This window comes from Nelusetta ayraudi, unplaced genomic scaffold (assembly GCF_046127955.1).
Source record: "Nelusetta ayraudi isolate G7.1 ecotype Tasmania unplaced genomic scaffold, CSIRO-AGI_Nayr_v1 ptg000128l, whole genome shotgun sequence".
NCBI lineage: Eukaryota > Metazoa > Chordata > Actinopteri > Tetraodontiformes > Monacanthidae > Nelusetta > Nelusetta ayraudi.
The window spans coordinates 922,692-942,983 of NW_027466178.1; the positions used below are offsets into that span (position 1 = coordinate 922,692).

General features: G+C 43.7%; 2 protein-coding genes across 3 annotated transcripts; one reads left to right on the forward strand and one right to left on the reverse strand.

The window, feature by feature from the left end:
* Positions 1-12: 12 nt before the first annotated feature.
* LOC142904457 (solute carrier family 2, facilitated glucose transporter member 4-like) lies at positions 13-8,452 on the reverse strand. Its single transcript, XM_076050563.1, has 11 exons — positions 8,055-8,452; positions 6,444-6,539; positions 4,760-4,920; positions 3,030-3,154; positions 2,798-2,913; positions 2,418-2,580; positions 2,155-2,342; positions 1,951-2,055; positions 1,508-1,609; positions 1,208-1,411; positions 13-1,111 (listed from the first exon to the last, which is right to left on the reverse strand). The coding sequence occupies exons 1-11, from the start codon at positions 8,085-8,087 to the stop codon at positions 875-877; spliced, it is 1,530 nt and encodes a 509-aa protein (XP_075906678.1). The 5' UTR covers positions 8,088-8,452; the 3' UTR covers positions 13-874.
* Positions 8,453-12,404: 3,952 nt separating this feature from the next.
* Positions 12,405-20,251, forward strand: tp53 (tumor protein p53). Of its 2 annotated transcripts, none has more exons than XM_076050660.1 (11): positions 12,405-12,565; positions 13,391-13,566; positions 14,864-14,930; positions 15,019-15,192; positions 16,523-16,709; positions 16,815-16,927; positions 17,266-17,375; positions 17,478-17,602; positions 18,173-18,270; positions 18,368-18,438; positions 19,360-20,251. In XM_076050660.1, exons 2-11 carry the CDS (start codon positions 13,463-13,465, stop codon positions 19,445-19,447), a joined length of 1,137 nt encoding a protein of 378 aa, XP_075906775.1. In that variant the 5' UTR covers positions 12,405-12,565; positions 13,391-13,462; the 3' UTR covers positions 19,448-20,251. The 2 variants fall into 2 exon arrangements, with proteins under 2 accessions (XP_075906775.1, XP_075906776.1); XM_076050661.1 differs by having other exon boundaries at positions 18,368-18,442; positions 19,367-19,451.
* Positions 20,252-20,292: the final 41 nt, after the last annotated feature.

The window sequence follows — 20,292 nt, forward strand, 5'->3', positions numbered from 1 at the left end:
TTTGTCACACGGTTTAAAGTTCCTTCATTTTACTCCAAATCTTTCAGTTAAAACGTGTTTCATATTCACACCATATAAGGTAATCAGGAAAAACTTCAAGACATCCTCACACAGCATTAAAGAGACAGCAAATTGCACGCGTGACAGAGGCAAACAAAAATACAGAAAACATGATGCTTGTATGTTAAATAATTTACAAGAGGAATGGCTCTTTAAATTGAGCCCATTTGATTGCACATTTTGTAATAGGCCTTGTGTCTACAAAACTAAACACCTACTGAAGTGCATAAAGACCCTTGTACTTTTTTTTTTTTCTTTAAATACACAACACATATTACAAACACAAAGTACTGAAATGTATATATTAAAGTTCTGTAAGTTGTGCAAGAAGTAATTAATTATTAAAAGGCATTTTGTGATGGAAATGAAAATGCTACATGATTGAAGTCCCTATCAGCTACTGTGTATTTGGATGGCCATCTCTGTTGATCCAAACAAATTATGTGTTGAATTGAATCTAAACATGTCAATCCCTTGAATACCAATGTAGTTATTTCTAACATCTTCAAACTTTGCTTATCTCAAAAAAAAAAAAAAGCTTTTGTAAGTCTGTAGATAAAGTGCAGATATTTTAAAGTCTCCCAACCTCCACCTGTCCCTTCTGCAACGTCATGGAATAAAATCCCACCACAATGAAAGCCATCAAATGCCTCTTCAGTCCACTTTGTTTTTTTCCACATCTGAATTGTTTGAACTAAGCTCGGTATGGTTATTCAGACAGTATCTGTGGTACCAACCTGGGATGATGTCTACTCTATGTATGTATGTATATATAACGTTATTTGTGATCTGAGCTATTTTCCATACCGACCATTTAGTTGGCGTTCTCCTCTCCCAGGTAGTCTAGCTCTGTGCTGGGTTTGTTTAAGTCCATGTTCATGTCCATATCCATGTCCAAGTCCATCATTCCTCCTGTTGCGTGCTGGTGGAAGTTGGCTGCGATCTGGTCAAAAGTCTTGCCCCGAGTTTCTGGCACCCGAAAGAAGGTGAAGATGAGGAAGAAGAGGAGGAGCGTAGCGAATATCAAGAAGACGTAGGGCCCGCAGAGGTTCTGAGGAGCAACAGCAGGAAGGGTCAGGCCCTGATGAGAGACTCAGCTTCTGTTTCTACTGGCTCACGTTCTGCACTAGTTAGTTTTCATACTTACAGCAACATACTGGAAACTCATGCCAATGATGAAGTTGGCAGTCCAGTTGGAACAACCAGCAACAGCCATCGCAGCCGGTCTGGGACCCTGTGAGAAGAGCTCAGCCACAAAGAACCAGGGGATGGGACCTGGTCCCACCTCAAAGAAGGCCACAAAGCCAAAGATGGCCAGCATGCAGATGTAACTCATCCACGGAACACTGTCCTGTCAGATCGCAAACAAGAAAGTGAAAAAGGTTTGTACGTTAACAGAGAAGGTATTTGTGGCAGCACAAGATGAAGAACTCTTTGCTGGACACACCAGTAGTGCGAGAGCGGCGGTCATGATGATGGCACAGATGCACATCCCGGCCAGTCCAAGCATGTGCAGCGTTCTGCGACCCGTCCGCTCTATCAAGAAGAGCTGAGAAGAAAAGAAAAGAGGCATCGTGCTAAGATGTTTTTGTTAGAAGCACATGGATTTAGAAGATTTATCCTCAGCTGGTGGATAAATCATGGCCAGAAACATGAAGCAGGTTATTAACCTGCTCAACTGAAACTGCATGAACAGTCCAAGGACATTAAAACTGCCTTACTTGGCCAAACAAACTAAACCTAATTGGTTGAAAGAGGAGAGCTGCTGGTATCTTATTTGCTCTGTGATAGCAGTGCTGATTAACAGGAGGTGTGTTTGAGTAAAATGATGGATTATAAAGTGAGGAGCTCTACTTCCACAGCCGAACTCGTAGTCTTCTGCTTACTGACCGAGACGACAGTGAAGGCGCAGTTCACAACGCCGGCCCCAATAGTGGCATAGACTGGACTCTGGACGCCTGCCTTCATGAAGATGCTGGTAGAGTAGTAGAAAATCTGTTCAGAAGGTGGAGATTGGGGTGAGCCACATTCAGTCATGCACATTTTCACAGGTGCATTTTTTTTCTCTCTGATAATGTTGGAACTTGAACTCACAGCGTTGATCCCGGACAGCTGCTGCGAGAGCTGCAGCAGGATGGAGATGATGATGGGCTGGCGGTACAGAGGAGAGCGAAAGAGCTCCAGGATGGACACCTTCCTCTCCATGTCCATCTTCCTCTTCTCCTCCTTCATCTCGGCCAGCATCTCACCCACCTCCTGCCGTCCTGTCAGCCTCCTCAAGCCTGTCAGAGGTCAATAGAAGGTCGGTCAAACTCTTCCTATGGACTCTGCGGATCCCCTCCATGGCTTCATCCCACCTCTCTTGGCCTGGTGCTCCTGGCAGCGGATGATGTAGAGGAAGCGAGGGCTCTCGGGGCAGAACGGTAGGAATGACATCTGAAGAACTGTCGGCACAATGGTAAGTCCCAAGAGAATGGGCCATAAGTCTTTGGTTCCCAGCAACGACTCCAGACCCAGAATCTGCACAAGGAGGATGGAGTTGGAGATTCTGAGACATTAAACCTTCAAAAATGTGCTTAATTTCACATTCATTCATTCATTTCAAATTATATGGGGGAAAATGTTGTGTTGTTTTGTGGGTGGGAAGGTGTGTGTTGTAAATGGTGTAAAATCAAAATAAAATCATATGTAAAAAAAGAAAAATATGATTCATGCACCAAGGCATGGTGTCCAGTACCTGTGCTATCAGAATCCCAGTGACTATAGCCAGCTGGTGCAGCGTGCCCAGCGCCCCCCGAAGGCTGGTTGGAGCGATCTCACCCACGTACATGGGCGTCAAGCCTGAGGCTAATCCTACATCACCAAACAAAAGAAAAGAATGAGATAATGAAAGAGACACTGGCAGACGAAGTGAGCATCACTTGTTGAGGCTTCATGCTGTGATTTGATTGGAGGAGAGGAGCACTGACCACAGTAGGCCCCGATGACCAAGCGACCCAGGACCATCATTTCAAAGGAGCTGCACAGCTTGGACAAGCCCATCAAACTCCCTCCGATGAAGGCAAACAAGTTGTTAATGAGCATGGCTTTCCTCCTGGAAAACATGTACAAATATAATACATATAATTTTTATAGATACTTTTTATGTATAGAGGGCATTAAAATACAGTGTTTGCTTTCAGACAATATAAAGTAAAACATTTTTGCCGCTCACAATATGTTTTTTTCTTTTAACAAAACTGAACAAAATATAAAAAACCTGGTACGTTATTTTCAAAAAAGTTTAAACACAGTGGGAAAGATGGATATAAATTAAGGAGTGAAAAGAAAGAAGAAAGGTCTGCCAGCGAGTTTTGAAATGAAACATAAGCAATACAAACAATTGGCCCACCAAGACGTTCAACACCTTTCAGTTGTCCCATTTATAGGGTGCCAACATTTCCAACACACTTAGTCCAACATTTTAATACAGGTGCCTTTCTGAAGGTGAAGAGAGAAGTTCATCTTTTCCAGAAGGTAGATGTATTTGACAAAGCTTATCAACTCCAGTATTGTAGGTGGGTCAGGGAGCAACCAATGCTTTGCAAGATAAATTTGCTGTTTTCAAACACAGTGCATTGTTCTTAAAATTAATTTATTTAGTCAGATCTTTTTTATGTTTTCTGCGTCTTTTTTTTTTAAAGGAGTATTTAAAGAACTATTTAAACTTTTTGCAAGAGTATTGACTGATTGTCATTGAAAAAAAATGTTTCAAAAGAGTTTAAGTCACAAAAAACAGCCTTTAATTAAGGAGCTTAGCACAATATTCAATGCAAACATGGCCAAATGCCAATTTTCTGTGGTATCCAAGACACTTCTAGATCGCCTTGAATCACTGTTTGCTTTTAAACTTATTTTTAATAATACCAGATTTAGATTGAAAAATGTGTTCTTCAAGGCACCTCAACAAATATAACAGTTTTTGATTTTGGTTACAACAGATTTCTATTCTCAAGCCCTGCACAATAAAGTTCAAGCATCTGGTTAAGGTAACGATCCACTTATTTCAGGGAAGGGCATGTCCTGAGTCCCCCCCCCCTCCCCCCAACACACTGCTCTGTCTCAGGCTGTCACAGCTCTGAAGCCGCCCTGCCAACCACTTCCACTCCCAGCTCAGGTTACAGAGAGAAACTGGGTCGCCAAGAAACTTCCCGGAGCTGAGTCGTCCTGCTGCCAATCCATTTAGGATCCGCTCAGGTCTCTGATTTAACAAGGCCTTCAGAGCCGGGAGTTTTTCTGATTTAGGTTCATCCCATAAATACAAAAAAAAAAAATATCTAACTATCTATGAATGGCACCAAAGATTGAGGTTCCTCTCGGTCTATGTATCCGTCACTGGACTGTCTGTGTAACATGAGTGCAAGCAGGACTCCCACTCAAAAGGTCCAGTGTGTCAAATTTGGCTTCATTGATCATTTTTATATTGCTAAAAGCTTCACATACTGCCCATAAATACGTGAATAAAAGTGTATCCTCGCAGTACAAGAGAAAGATACATAGAGCAATCAGGGTCTTGCTCCCAGTTAGCTGCCACTTGCACTGCCATTTGTTCAAGGAAGCCTGGTATTTATGGACTTAGTATATTTTACACAGTGGACCTTTAAAAACAAACAGTTTTCCCCTTGAGGTAAAAACCCTTTAACAGGTGGCTCTTCCTTACCGTCCCAGCCACTCGGACACAAAGCCCACACAGAAGGAGGACAACATGCCCCCGATGGAGAATATGGCCACAGACAGCGACCACAGGGAGGTGAGGGTCCCAGTAGGGATGGGCTGACCGTACCGGTGGATCCACGTGGCATTGTATTCCTCCTCGATCAACTGGAAAACAATCAGAGACATGGTCAGTAAAAGAATACTTTTTCAATTGATTAATTTTTTCAAAGGTACGCATTAATCAGAGACTTGTATTTATGTAAGCCGTGTAACTATAGGCTACAACGTTGAGTACGTAAATATCCTGGGTGTGTCGCAGTTCATTATCTTTTTTTTAAGACAACACTGGCCTGCTCGCCTGTGTTTGTTTGGGTTATAGAGCTTCTTTTTGAGCCTCTTTCTCTTTTTTCCTGACAATTCTGAATTTGTTTGACTGTAGACATTCATATATTGGTCTTAACATTACACAGTTCTCGCAATCTACACGTTTAGATCTTGTTTTCTTTATCCAGTGGAGCAAGAGCTACAACTCATTATTTAATGACCATATAGATCGTTGGGAAACAACACATTTAGCCCTGTGTGTACAGCTTCCTGCAAAAACAAAAACAAAACCCCAGGGCTTTTAGTCCTTGCTAAAAAAACAGGTTTTGTTGGGGCTTCCTCATGTTTGGAGAGGGACAAAAAGCTGGCGGTCTTAAGTCAGCGTCAGATGGTCGAAGCAGCAGCTGGCTGAGGGATGTCAGTGGCCTTTGTTGCTGGGGGTGAGAGGTTGTAGCACACACACTGGGAAAGCAAGGAATTAAAGTGAAGGGTGATTCATTTCAGTAGAGTATTCTCTATGAGCAGCAGCAGCAGCAGCAGCAGCAGCAGCAGCATATCTGAAGTCAGGTTTTCTTCAGTTATGTACTTCCACCGTGCGTGGTCTTTGAATGCTGCCCCCTGCTGTGCTGTGACTCTTTCAGAAACCATACTTCCCTCATAAACCGGACAGAAATATCCCCTTGTTCCCGTCACTGTACACATGCAAAGTCTTTCAGCTGACTCTCTCGCACGAGACCGCATTGTATCGTCATGTGTCTGGGATGGTTTCTCTCACCGTCACGGGGTTTATTTCCAAAACACTGTCAGCACACCGAGCAGGAGGCCTCACGGCAATCACAGAGATGTGAGCTGAGATCATCTCTGATTTAACGTCACTTGTCAGCCTGGTGTGCGATTTCATTCATTCTTTAAATGCTGGTTGAAGCAGGGGTGAGCAAACTATGGTCCCAGGGCCATATGCTTAAGCTCTTCAATCTGGCTCCCCGAACTTGGAGAAATGATAATTCATAAATAAAATAGCTGTATTTCATCTTTTATCCAGTGTTTTCAGAGTCATTTCAATAAAGAGCTAAATACCGTGGGGCTTCAAAGACACTGATTTTGTTGCAACTTTGCTTTGGTTCATTAAAGCAACATGTTTTCTACATATCCCATGATAGATTTTTTTCCTCCTATGAGGTGGGTCACTAAAAAACTGACATCTGCTGCTGCTCCAGCACCCTCTGTCACATTTTACAACCCATTGTGGCCCCACCACTCAAACAGTTGGCCCCTCCTGGTCCCCACCGGGTCAGATGCATGGCCGGCTTCCTTCAAATTTACAAAAGAGAAGAAGAAGAAGAAAAAACACTCTGTCTATGTACCTTCTGCGGTGCATTGATGACGCCGATGTTGTAGCCAAACTGCAGAGATCCCAGAACAGCAGTGAAGACTGAGAGGATGAAGGTTCCAGTCAGCGTCTGCAGAGAAAGCATATCAAGACATTAAAAACTTTACCCTTAAGCCTCATGTTGTTATTGTGCATCTGTTACTGTAATCCACATGGGAGACACTTCCACCGAGCCCATTACATCACAGACAGCCTGAAAGACACTTCCACCTGTTGACTCAATGACATCCCTCCATCAGCCTGTTTTGGTCTGTTTATATTAAACGTGTGCCACTCCACGCTGGCCTGCAGCAGTTAGCCAGCATCCTGAGAACAGTAACCACAGTAAAAAAAAGTGGTTCCCATTGGGATTTTTGGACGGCCTCAATCTGCTTTGCACACAAACAGAAGTACAGCCACGGTGGCCTCCTGCAAGTTGACATTTTGCTTATAGGGGCTAGCGACGACAACACTGGCATGTGACTTCAAACTGCAGCCTGTGGACAGAATAACAGAACGAGTGAGGTTGTTTTCAGTGCATTGGAAACACTGTGGCCACTTTGCTGTTTGCCTTTATGAGTAGACTGGAGGTCACACTTTTCACTGATTAATGCACTTGTTGAGCTCTCATTTATGACTTTGTTCCTTCCAACTGGAGAGAGAGTGTGTTTGCTTTATGCTCTGTTTGAGTTTCCATTCCTCGGGGGAATTAATGTCATACAGAACCAATGGCCAGTATCAAGCAGCTGCAATTCCCCTGCCCCCCGCTTATACAGATGAAAGAGCTTATTGCATCACCCTATTCTTCCTTGTAATGTTCTCTCATAGGAGCCACCTGTCTATCTGACCGAGTGATGGATTCAGAGAGGAGCCTTGCAGTGTTTATGACAGTGCTGAAAGTGAACCCGTTCAACTAGATGGCACATATAACAGGTACACAGTACCAGGGCCTGGCATGGAAACTCAGATATTCTGCTGAAGGTCATTGACTGAAAGTAAATAAGGGCTTGTTGTGCATTTCCCCCTCTTGACTCAGACTCACACATTTCCAAAATATGCTTGTTATTCAAAATGGAAATTCTTGTCTTCTTCTTAATACTACTACTACTACTACTACTACTACTACTACTACTACTACTACTAATAATAATAATAATAATAATGATAATAATAATAATAATAATAATAATAGTAATAATTATAAGAAGAAGAAGAAGAAGAAGAAGAAGAAGAAGAAGAAGAAGAAGAAGAAGAAATCAATATTCAAGACAGACAGAAACTGAAGGTTGTTTTTTCCCCCAGATGAAACCTCCCTTCTCTTATCACCGACTTTGTGCCGTTGGCTCAACAACAAAAGGTGAATTGTAACTCGGCAGAGTGAAGGGCGTCGTATCATCTCACACTGTTTTGTTTTCTTACTTCTTTCCTTTCTTTCTTTGGCGTGACAAGGCGAGGAAGTCGTGTCAAAACCCTTCCCAAATGGAATTACGCACCGAACGGTCAAACGCTCGGGGACTGACACAAAATAAATGCCATCTTTCTTCAAACTTGTTATCCTACTGAAGAAGAAAAAAAGTTCTAAACAGGTGTGAAGAGAAGGCTTTACCTCCCCACCGAGTTGCTGAAACCCGGCCGGCATGTCTTCTGCAGGCTGTCGCGCTCCTTCACAAGACGAACGTGTCCGGTGCCAAATGGAGACACGCTAGAATTGTGCGAGGTGTCCCGACCAGGACCCGACCAGGACCCGCACCGCACCGCACCGTACAGCACCGCACCACACCGTACCGCAACCTAGGAGCGACCACGGAGATAGAATCCACCGGAAGACGGCGCACCGAGGAGCCGCAGGGTGACGCGCCTTCTTTGAACTGCGTCGCGTCCGCGCGGCTCCCAGTGACAGCGCTCCGTCCATGTGCACGCCCCCCTCTCGTGCACGCCACTCTCTCGAAAGGGGGCTGGGTCTGAGGGGCGTGACCGGCGGCCTTAAGACCGGCCCCGCTGGGTTCCGCCGGGCCCGGCTCGGCCCGCTGGCCTGATCTTGAGATCCAGAGGTCGACACGCACACAGAGAGCTCCCACTTTGACCTTCGCTGTCATTGGCTGTGGCTGCTGAGATTCAACAGAGGAAAGCGAGTGAGTGATTTTGCAGACATTAAGTGGTGATTCATAGTATTGAGTATATTTTGAGTTTTTGAAAGTGAAACATCTCCCATTTTTTGAATGGAACATTTGCTGAATGCCAAAATTTAGTTTCAGCCCCCTCCCACACACACACACACACACACTCTGTCACACACACAAGACTCCCATTACATTATGCAAATCTAGCCTTTAAAGTAGGGGTGGGCAAACTATGGCCCGGGGGGCCGGATGCGGCCCATTAAGCTGAACTTGATGAAATTATATTAACAGTCAGTCAGTCATAAAATAGCTGTGTTTCCTCCATGTTTTCAGTGTTTTCAGAGTCAATTCAATAAAGAGCTAAACACCGTGGGGCTTCAAAGACACTGATTTTGTTGCCACTTTTCTTTGGTTCATTTCAATTGACATGAAAGCAACATGTTTTCTACGTATCCCATGATATATTTTTCCTCCTATAAGGTGGCTCACCAAAACACTCCATCTGCTGCTGCTGCTGCTGCGGCCCCTCTGTCACATTTTACAACCCATTGTGGCCCTACCAGTCAAACAGTTGGCCCAGCCCTGGTTTAAGGGAAAGCTGTTGAGTGACCCAGAAACCTGTGGCACATCATCAGGATCTGCAGCTGAAGCTCTCGCTCGCCTATGTTGGACCTCAGACGAACCCGGGCTGGGGTTCAGCACTCCAGCGGCTGTGACTAGGCAACATTTTTCCTGCAGCCAAGAGAGGGGCTCGTCTTGGTCTGACACCCTGCTGCCATTGTCTCTTCTCCCTGCAGACATGAAGTCCGGGTCTATTTCAAATCACATGCCAATGGGGTCACATGCTGAGGGTAACCACACTCTGACCCCCCACCCCCACACCCCATACCCCCCACCCCCCCAGCTGAGCCACACATAACAAAGCTTAATCCATCTCCAGCAGGCGACAGGTGGGAGCTAAATTTAGGGATGTGTCACCTGAGTTGGAACAGTGTGTGTGGTTGGAGGACTGGGTTCAGCTGGTGACGGTGTTGGGGGGTGTGACGGTGTTGGGGGGGTGTGATGGTGCAGGGGTGTGTGTTGTGGGACTTGCCAGAGAAGTCAATGGAAAAATAGTTGATCCCCGATTCAAACGTTTGAAAGTACACATGTCTCAGACACACCTCCAGCATCACGCCACCGCTCTCCTCGCCTGGCCTCACCGAGAGAGCAGTCAGAACAACCCGACACCAACCTCACACCCCCCACCCCGTGCAAACTTAGCCCCTCCCCCCTCAACCCTCTGCATCCCCATGTCATGTCATGTCTTGTGTGTATGTGTGCGCGCCCGTGTGCCTGTCTGTCTGACTAAATGCAGAGAAACTTTACACCATTAAAGCTGTGGCAAAGAGGCCTTCAAGCGTAACTTCATCTGCACATACGCAGTAGTGTCACATGATTTCACACTGAGACAACCAAGACAAGTGATATAACTTTAGATTTAAATTTGAAATCAGGGGTTTCAAAAACCTGTTTTTTTTGTTGTTTTTTTTACAACTATACAATATTGTTAACCAAAAACACTTGGACTCAAATCAAAATGTCACTTGTGTTGAACCCAAACTAAGATCCAAAGTTTTACTAGAACTGGAACACACACAAGGGCGGACGACATGTGACCCGTCTCCATCGCACAGCGCGGTGATTCCAAGAGACAGCCCTCATAAATACTGCCCGTGCGTGAGATTTTGTGTGTATTATGTGTTTCCCTGTGTGTGCATGTGTATGTTTCTGTACTCGCGTTTGTGTGGTGAGGTCAGCTGGTTCAGTCATGCTATAGTAAACTGAGTTATGGTTTCTTGTACAGCAGGTGTCCATCCAGCTTCATGGTTGCAAAAGAGGAAACATTTGTACTGACAGGATGAAATGTGTTAAATTAAATCCCCCTGACATCAACACTCAGGGTTTTTTTTTTTTGCAATGCTGCAACACAAGGAAGAGAGCTTGTATTATAAAATATTGTATGGATATGTATATACATATATATGCAGTGCAGCATGAGATCATATTTGTAGTGGACTGACTGGCACCAGTCATGATACTGAAAGGTCAGTGTTGCTCTAAACTTGCTGTAGATCCAGATGGACAGTGGCCAACTTGTGTCTTCACAGCAGACAACTGAGGCCCTGTTTTTTTTTAATATATATGTATGGAAACTTTGGGCATTTCATTGGAAGATCCACGAGCGGTGACTCTGTCCAGCATACTGACAGTGAAAGATAAAAAGTTTTAAAATCAACAAACATATTAGTATATTTAGTATACTGGGCAGGGTCCATAATAGCTAAAAAAGTTTAAATGTTCTGTTTAATTATTTGTAATTTATAATACATACATACATACATGTATATATATGTGTATATATATATATGTGTGTGTGTGTGTGTGTGTGTGTGTGTGTGTGTGTGTATGTATATATATATATGTAGAGAGAGAGAGAAGGAGAGAGAGAGAGAGAGAGAGAGAGAGAGATTTGATATCTGACCTTGTTGGTATAACAATGCTGAGGAAAATAAATGTTAAATAAATAAACCAATGATAACAAGTATATTTTAGTATTAATACAGCAGATTGGCATCCACACCAACGTTGTTTGGATTCTGAATATTCATTCATTCATTCATTCATCTTCTATACCCGCTTATTCCAATTCAGGGTCACGGGGGTCTGGTGGAGCCTATCCCAGCTGTCTTAGGGCGAAGGCAGGGGGACACCCTGGACAAGTCGCCAGTTCATCGCAGGGCCGATTCTGAATATATTACACAAAATTAAAAACAGTCATTCAGTTTTATTATCTTAATTTTACGTTTTGTACATTTATCATCCACAACCATAACGTCGACAAACATAGCAATGTACTGCGGTAAAGTTGTCGTCATCTCTCGTGAAGCAAAAAAAAATAAATACAAAAAATACAAAAAACGTTTCTCTCACATAGAAAAAGTTAATAAAGTTAATAATCCAAATCATCTCCGTTAACCGCCCAGCGCGCAATCAATCAAATTCAACCACAGGGAGGAAATATATGAGAAAATCTGGGTCTAATTTCCCTTAATGGCTTTACTTCCAATGGTAAGTGAACGCAACAGGCTGCACAGTACGATTTTGCGTGTTCGAACGCGTCAGAAGAGGAGGGGTTGGAAGAAGAGAAAGAGGAGGATTAGGAAGAGGACGCTAGTATGGGAATTCCGACTCTTTACAGAGAACCGGTTCTTTTTACCTCGGCACACTTAAAAGAGTCGGTGGTTCTTTTGGCTCCCCACCAACTTTTGCTGATATCATTCTTGGACCAAATTATGTGCTAAAATAATTGACTAATGCTCATGATATCAACAATATTAAATGTTTATTATTTCTACACTCAACATGGAACACAGTGCTGTAAAAAACAAATATTTACAAAATACCAAAACAAATACCCACCACAATACAACTATGTACAAATGAAAGAACACATCAACGAAACATCACAAGATAAAAACAAAAAATTGCGCAACAGACAAAAAGCAGCATTCATTCATTCATTCATTCGTGTTTCTAATATTATTTTTTCTGAGATTTAGTGTAATAGACAGTTCTCTATCACGCTAAATCTCCACTAAAACTAGTTCTAAATTGCCTCCGACAGCGACTGGATGTGGATCATCGAGCCGTTTTCTGGTTTGGCTCCCGGGGGAATAAAATGGCTCCATATCAGGAGCCGGCTCTCTTGATTCACTTGAAAGAGCCGGATCTTAGAAACAGATTCGTTTGCGAACGACCAACCAGTGGAGGCCGCTGAATGGTTGTGACTGATTTAAATCCCTCCCCCCCGGCGACTCTTCCACCGTGGAAGCTCCATCAACAACACTGACCCCCACTCTGCTGGTTCTTCAAAATATTTTGAGACGGTGGTGACTCGCGTCGTGATTCCTGGGTTCCATTGACTCACCGCTTTCGGACAGTTCGAATTGAAAAGGTATTGTAGCGCACGTCCGTGAGTCATTTATTCCAATGTAGACCGCTTAGAAAACATATACACTTATTCGGGATGGTAACGTTTTGCGTCACTTTGAGCTGGCCTGACACACAGCCAGTTCCTTAGCTCATGATGCTAACGCGTGCGCCATCCCGATGAGGACACGGCGCTTTTTAAAGATTTGAATCCGATGTCTTTCATATGGCTATCGTGTGTTTTTGACGCGCCTGTGGGAATGTGCTGAATGCCGAAGTTGTATCGGAACCGATGTGAAATAAGCGAGTCAGTAGCAGAAGCTAAGCAAGCTAGCTTCATTCAGGGCCGCACTGGCACAGAAAATGGACGGCAGCTCCCCTGTTGGTTAGCACTACGTGTGTGTGGCGAAGTTGGTATTAAACTCATTACTTTCCAACTATTGACTTATTTGTCGATGACGTGAGTTGTGGTTCGATTGATTAGGCAGCGTAATTAGTTAAACGCAACTATGTCTTGAGTAATTTCAAGGAAAATGAGCGTTTCCGGTTTAGCCGCGAACAGTGATTTGTTATTGTGTAACACTTAGGCGCTACTTCTGCAATTTTAAAATAAAATATAAATTATTAGAAAGTATGTTCAGAATATATGAAGAATAAATTTTATTCTTATTTGCAAACGTGTGTGTGTGTGTGTGTGTGTGTGTGTGTGTGTGTGTGTGTGTGTGCGCGCGCGCGCCGCGCCATGCCATGCCATGCCATGCCATGCCAAGAAACTGCTTTAAGATCAATGAAAATGTCAGTGGTGTTGACCAGTCCGTGTGACATCAGTTCCTCCTCCCATGGTCCCCAGTTTCAGGGTCCCAAGCTCCAGGTCCTCCTCCCAGGGTCCCCACCGTGCCTACCCCTCCTCCATCTGCCGTTGATGGAGGGCAACATGGAGGAGCAGAGGGAGGTGCTGGGTCCCAACAGCCAGGAAGCGTTTGGGAATCTGAGCCAGAACTCCTTCAGTGACTTCTGGGCTGCTGTGTAAGTTGTGCTTTAATGGACTAATTACTCTTTTGTGGACAACTTTTGTGTCTTCTAGTGCTGCCATGAATGACTAATTTTCTGACCATTAATCTTTTGATTAATTTTTCAATTTGTCGACAAATCTAAATGACTAATTTTTTTGGGGGGGGGAGAAAAGAAATCAAGCCTAAATTATTTGTTTTAAAATCAGCTGAACCGCCAAAACACTTACTAGTAACCTGTGCTAGGAGCAATATACATAGTTTAAATGCTACCAAATAAAATATAAAACTAAACAATTTAAATAACTTAATTACCAACTAAAAAACACAACAATCAGAATTATTTTTCAGACGCTCGGTGAGTTATTGCCGCATGCTATGGCGTGCAGTCCTTCCTGGCCAGGAACTCAGTGAGACTATTTAGCCTGTAACTGACAAAAAGAGGAGAGAAATCTGCAATTAGCCTGGTGATGTAGACATGGAGAAGCCATTCCTAACTTCCTGTCTGGGCTTTGAACCTTCACCTTTACATCAACATCATTATCCATTAGGGTCTACCACATTAGCCAGGTGCTGGAATGGCCTACAGCTTAGCTTAGTTTAGCTTATCTTCCTTCGTTTAGCTTTAGCATGTGTCGCTAAAAGATGGTTCAGGGCCATATGGTAAAGCTGGCAGGGTTTATAACGTTAAAGGTAGCATGTTGAACACCCAAACACAGTCACTGTACTTCTCAGGAGTTAAAGCAAACCTGTCGCCAAAATTCACACCTTCATATGAACTCCAGTTGCGGTAACATTACATTTTCGTACTCATAGAGTTTACTTAAAAAAACAACAACCAAAAAACAATGCTTTTCATACTGGAGTTATGCATGACAACAGTTGAAAGACAATGCAAAGTTATTCCTGCACTAACAAAATGTACGCAAATTATAAACTCTCTTACACGGACAATGTTCTCAATGCTGGAGTTCATGTGTGGGGACTCTGATGTTAACCACAAGCAAAGTGTCAGGTTTGTGTCGACTCCTCTTAGCCTTTTTTTTAAATGGCGGTTTTGATATACAGGTCAGACCAGCTCACCGTTTCATCATTTACTTACATTGCCTTTTCCTTTTCTGTGGCCGCATCTTCCACAACTCCACTGTGTTTCTTTTTTTTGAAGCGCTTGTGCATTGTGGTTGCGCTTCGATGAAATGCAAGTGGTGAAAGCAGACCAGCTGATCGCACACAGTCTGGTGGTCTGGTTTTTGTCCATTAATGGTGGCAGCACTTGAAGAAACGTATTGTAATGTGTGGCATGGTTCCTCCAGGCCTGCAGAGATTTACACCATGTCTCTGAAGAATGAGGTGGAAGAGAGCTGCAGGTCCGTGGACATGGTGCGTGAGCCTGCTTCCAAACTGGACCAGAAATATTCTGCTCTATGAAGCTCCATTACAACTTTGACTCTTTTTTTTCTCTTGACAGATTCTGGCTGAAGGTTTTGATGAGAATTTGTTTGAGCTTCTTCCGGAGACATCAGTGAAAGAAGCTGCAACTCCTCCATCCTCCACCGTCCCCGTCACCACTGACCACCCGGGGGAGTACGGCTTCCAACTGCGCTTCCAGCAGTCTGGCACGGCTAAGTCCGTCACTTCCACCGTAAGGCATCCACACAGCTGCTCTGCTTCAGTTTTGTTTTTTTGTTTTTATACATGTAAAACAAAATCTATATTTGCAGTTTTCTTTTGTTTATGTTTTTTTTTATTTAAAGCAGAAGGGTTCAGTTAGGGCAAGTGGACTGTGCTGTTGTGACGTTGAAGATGTTTCTCCTTTCAACCTAAAGGCATTTTGGATGAAAGGAAAAACATCTTCAACATCACAAGAACCAGAACCAGTCCAGTTGTCCTAACTGAACCCTCCTGCTTTAAGATGACCTGGATGACTCAGAACCTTCAGACATTTTTAGTTATTAAAAAAAAGTTTGTTTTTTTTTTGTTTTTTTTTTAATAAATGAATTTAACAGTCTCCTAGTTCAACAAAGAAACACAAGGTAAATCTCATGTAAATCTAGATGTCAAAATCCAAACTGAAGTTTGGTTGGAAAGTGCAACCAAACATGATGTGGAGCTTCAGTGGCTCTGAACAAAAGGATTCCTGCTGCTCCATGACACCCTTCAGTATTTAGCTGAGGTTCTTCCCAACTGGGTGAAACTTCTTTAGGCAAAACTCTTTCACAACTGTTTACCATCGCTTTAATTATGCACTAAAAATGTAACTTATTTGTAGCGTTTTGTTTTGTTTTACCACTTTTTGGTACTAAAAGGTGATCATTTTTGCCAGCTGACCCCAGGATTCACTCTTTAAAGTTCCTTAAGACTGTAAGACGGCAAGTGTGAAAAAAGATAAATATAAAATGGGGATTTTAAAGTGGTCTTACCTCGGCATCGCTTCAAAACTCTTTCTTTAGTATCCGACAGTGCCGTCGGTGTGAAATGTCCTTCATTGTGACAATTGGCTGCATTTTGGATGCAGACTCTTCCAGTGTGTGTAAAGAGCCAATGGCGTCGGTGCTTCCAGAGGGCCTCGCCCAGCGGCGGCCCTGCTGTTGGTCCACTCAGTCAGGGTTAGGGTGGTCTTTCCTTGAAGTCCACTCCCACAACCCCCCATTGCACCGTCAGGTCCAGAAGCTCAACCTTAACATGACGGGACATGTTCAGGCGCCGTCTTCCTCCAGCAATGCAAGGGTTAACATGGACAGAGAAAAGGTAAAAGTGGCTTCATTAGAAGAATCTCCAGAGTTTTCTCGTGGAACACAACTCAAGGTTCGGTTGGGTTTTTCTGATACCAACCTCAAAGCCTTAACAAGGAATTCCTTCTTTCTTTTTCTCGATGGTCTCTCCTTTCTTTCCTCTCTCTCAATAGTTCTGTTGCTTCATTCATGACAACCCGTGTTGTTGATCTTCTCGTGTGCCTCTGGTGTCTCCCTCAGTATTCGGAGCGTCTCAACAAGCTGTTCTGCCAGCTGGCTAAGACCACTCCGCTGGAGCTGCTGGTGAGCAAGGAGCCTCCGGAGGGCGCCAAGCTGAGGGCCACCGCTGTCTACAAGAAGACGGAGCACGTGGCCGAGGTGGTCCGCCGGTGCCCCCACCACGAGAACGAGGACCTTAACGGCAATGGTAAAATGGAAAGCCATCGATGTGAAACCTGCCGGTGAAGCAGCATCCCACTGCTGCTGTTTTTGTTCCAACGTCCTCTCTCTTTTCTCACCCAACGTCTCTCAGCGTCCGAGTTCCGCAGCCACCTGATCAGGCTGGAGGGCAGCGAGAGGGCAAAGTACCTGGAGGACCCTCACACAAAAAGGCACAGCGTGCTCGTCCCCTACGAGCCCCCGCAGGTACACAATGTTCAGAGAACCGCTTCTTTTGGCTCCCGAGCGACTCCTTAGAGTTTCTGTTGCTTATATTATTTTACTGCCAAATGATGTGACGCTGAAAATTAATGACATGATATCAATATTAAATGTGTTACTATTTATACACTCAACATGGAACTCAGTGCTGTAAAAATATATATAAAATACCAACTCAAACACATCCCACCTTAATACAACTATGTACGAGCAAAAGAACAGCGACGAAATATCACAAGATTAAAACAAAAATTTACAAAACAAACAAAAAGCACCTTTCAGCTATAAAGTGTCAAAGTGAACCTGTTACCTGTGTGTTACAGCTGGGCTCTGAGATCAGCACGATCCTGCTGCGCTTCTTGTGCAATAGCTCATGCATGGGAGGCATGAACCGGCGGCCCATCCTCACCATCCTCACCCTGGAGACTGCAGAGTGAGTCCTGCTGCTGCTGCAGCTCCACACTGCTGCCCAGCCCACAGAGACCTTCTCACCCTGCTCCATCTCGCCAACCTCCTCCTCCTCTTCCTCCTCCAGGGGTCTCGTCTTGGGGCGGAGAACGTTCGATGTCCGAGTGTGCGCATGCCCCGGCAGGGATCGAAAGACCGAGGAGGAGAACAGCGAAAAGCTGCAAGCTGGAAACAAACCACTAAAGAAAAGGAGTAGGTGGCCGAAGGCTGATTCACACTGAAAGCATCTGTGGTGCATCAGTGCTTGGAAACGGCGTTGAACCGACACACACTAGGCGTGTTTCCGAGTGGTGGGGTCGGGGGGTCATGTGGGGAGGTCCAGTAGGTTCACGCCAGTATTGCAAGATGGCGCCACAACTCAGAAGCTAGTTTGGCGAGTAATCAAAGAGAACAACAGTGAAACCAAACTATTTTGCCTGTACTGAACAAGTATCGCTGTGGGATAAAATATCAATAAACTGAACTGCTGGCATCATCAGACAGATTGCATGCATTTAAAGTAGACCTGCATTTTGTTCAGTAAAGTTTCAGATCTAAAGTGAAATCTGCTTTATTATTTGACAGCCGAACTGAACAATGTTGACGCCGTAAAATAGCCGTTAAAATACAGCACCTATAAAAAAAAAAAAAAACTAAATTCAGCAACATTGTACATTATGATGAAAATCAACCACAGGCGCTTTGGGTGTGAATTGGGGGTGAGTCGCGCGTTGTTAGATTGGGCTGTTGTTCCCCTGCTGACCCCTACTGGTGTGGTTGCAGAAAGCACCCCGGCTCCCGTCAGCTGCACTGTCGCAACCAAGAAGTCCAAGTCTGGCTCCAGCGCTGAGGAGGAGGACAAGGAGATCTTTCTTCTGCAAGTATGTTAATGGTCCCGACACCCTCAAAACGCACTGAGTCACTTGGCTCTCCTGTCCTCGTGTGGCTTCTCTAATGACCTTGGAATTTGTTGTGCAGGTGCGTGGAAGAGAGCGTTACGAGTTCCTGAAGAGAATCAACGATGGCCAGGAGCTGCTTGACCGCGAGAAGTGAGTGACCAGTCTGTTGTCATCTGAGGTGCAGTGAGACGTCAAGTGTTTCACTTTCACTGCACCTGTTTCCACCTGGGAGGGAGGGACTGGTTCTGTCTGTCAGTTAGTCAAAATGTTGAGAGTGAAGTCTTTTTTGTTTTTTGTTTTTTTGTTTTTTTTACAAAACTTTATTCGGAATTGTGCAAAACAATACAATTCAACATAGCAACAAAAACTATTGCCAGGGGGTTGCATACATAAAGGTATTTTATTTATTTTTTTTACAGTTTGCACTATAAAAAACATTGTAGAGAGCACAGGGATTCAGGGGCTTGATAGCTTGAGAGTGAAGTGGAAAGGCTCTGCGTGCGAGTCTAGTGGAGTACTTCTGTTTTCCCCCCAGTTTCCTGATTACTGTGGGTGAACCTTGTGGGATGCACCTGTTTTCGGCAGTTTTAACTGTGGTTAACTTAATCCACCATCCATCCAGTCTACTCGCTATTTTCCACTTTATTTGCGTAAACGTTATTAATGAAATTGCTACCTTATTCACAAAATTTTGTCTTTTTGACTGGTGTGTTTTGGTGCCTCACTTCATAGGAGGAAAAAATCTATTATGGGATATGTAGAAAACATGTTGCTTTAATGTCAATTGAAAGTGAACCAAAGCAACGCAAGCACCACGATATTTAGCTCTTTATTGAAATGACTCTGGAAACACTGGAAACATGGAGGAAACAAAGCTATTTTATGACTGACTGACTTTTAATATCATTTCTTCAAGTTCAGCTTAAGGGCCAGATTCAAAAGCTTAATGGGCTGCATATGGCCCCAGGCCGTAAAGCTGCTCGGTCTCTTACCATGAATGAGTCACTTTAAAGAACCTGTGTGTCATGTTGCCCAACTCAACTTGTCGTCTTGTTCTCTGCTTTGATTCAGCAACAAGAGCAGAGCGAAGGCGGCTGTGAAGCCTCCACCAGCAGGGAAGAGGCTCCTGCAACGAGGAGAGAGGAGTGATAGTGATTGAATACTGCTTCCTGCTTGGTTCCTTTCTTCTTATTTTGCAGCACTGCCAACCGTATCAGTGACTTACAGTTAAAAAGCCAATCATGATTTTTCTTTAATTGTAAATATTCCTGGGAACAATGTTGCCGTCATTGTCTCCTCAGTGTGTTGAATGAATCAGTGTTGATGTTGGCAGGGATCCTCCTTCATTTTAACCATTCCGTTTTTAAGTATGCGCTCATATACCATGTACTCTACTATGCATGAATGTTGTAGAAAAAGTAGTTAACTGAATCTCAGTTCTTTTCATTTGTTTCGCCACAATTGTTATTTTGTGTTTTATATACTTTGGCAGGATTTTTGTGATTCGTTTATTTTCAAAAATACTTTTAGGAAAACATGAAAAAATACATGAAAAGACTTTGATGATTTTCCAGTTATCATGGTATTGGTGTGCAGACTAGCAGAGTGTTTGGCAGAGGACTGGTTGGCTGGTTCACCAGCCTTTTCTTGTTTGTGAGAAAGTGTGTGACATGAGAATCCAGGGCGAGTCATGGTCTTCATGCTGTACATGCCACTCTCCTGCTGTCAGGAATTGAAACACTGCCCACCCACACTTTTTTTTTTTTTTTTTTTTTTTTGTTAAATTTTGCTTGTTGCTGTTATTACTCACTGCCAAAAAAATAGACGTTATAGGCTATCTTGTATTTCTTCACCACTTATTTGGGGGCGTTTCCTACACAAGTCATACATATATTTTTCCACTATTTTTCCAACTTTTTTTGTACTTTTTTCTGTTTAAAAGCTAAAAGCCAAGAATAAAAGAGAAATTAAACAAAACAGCGTTCTTGTTTTGTTTTTTCATCA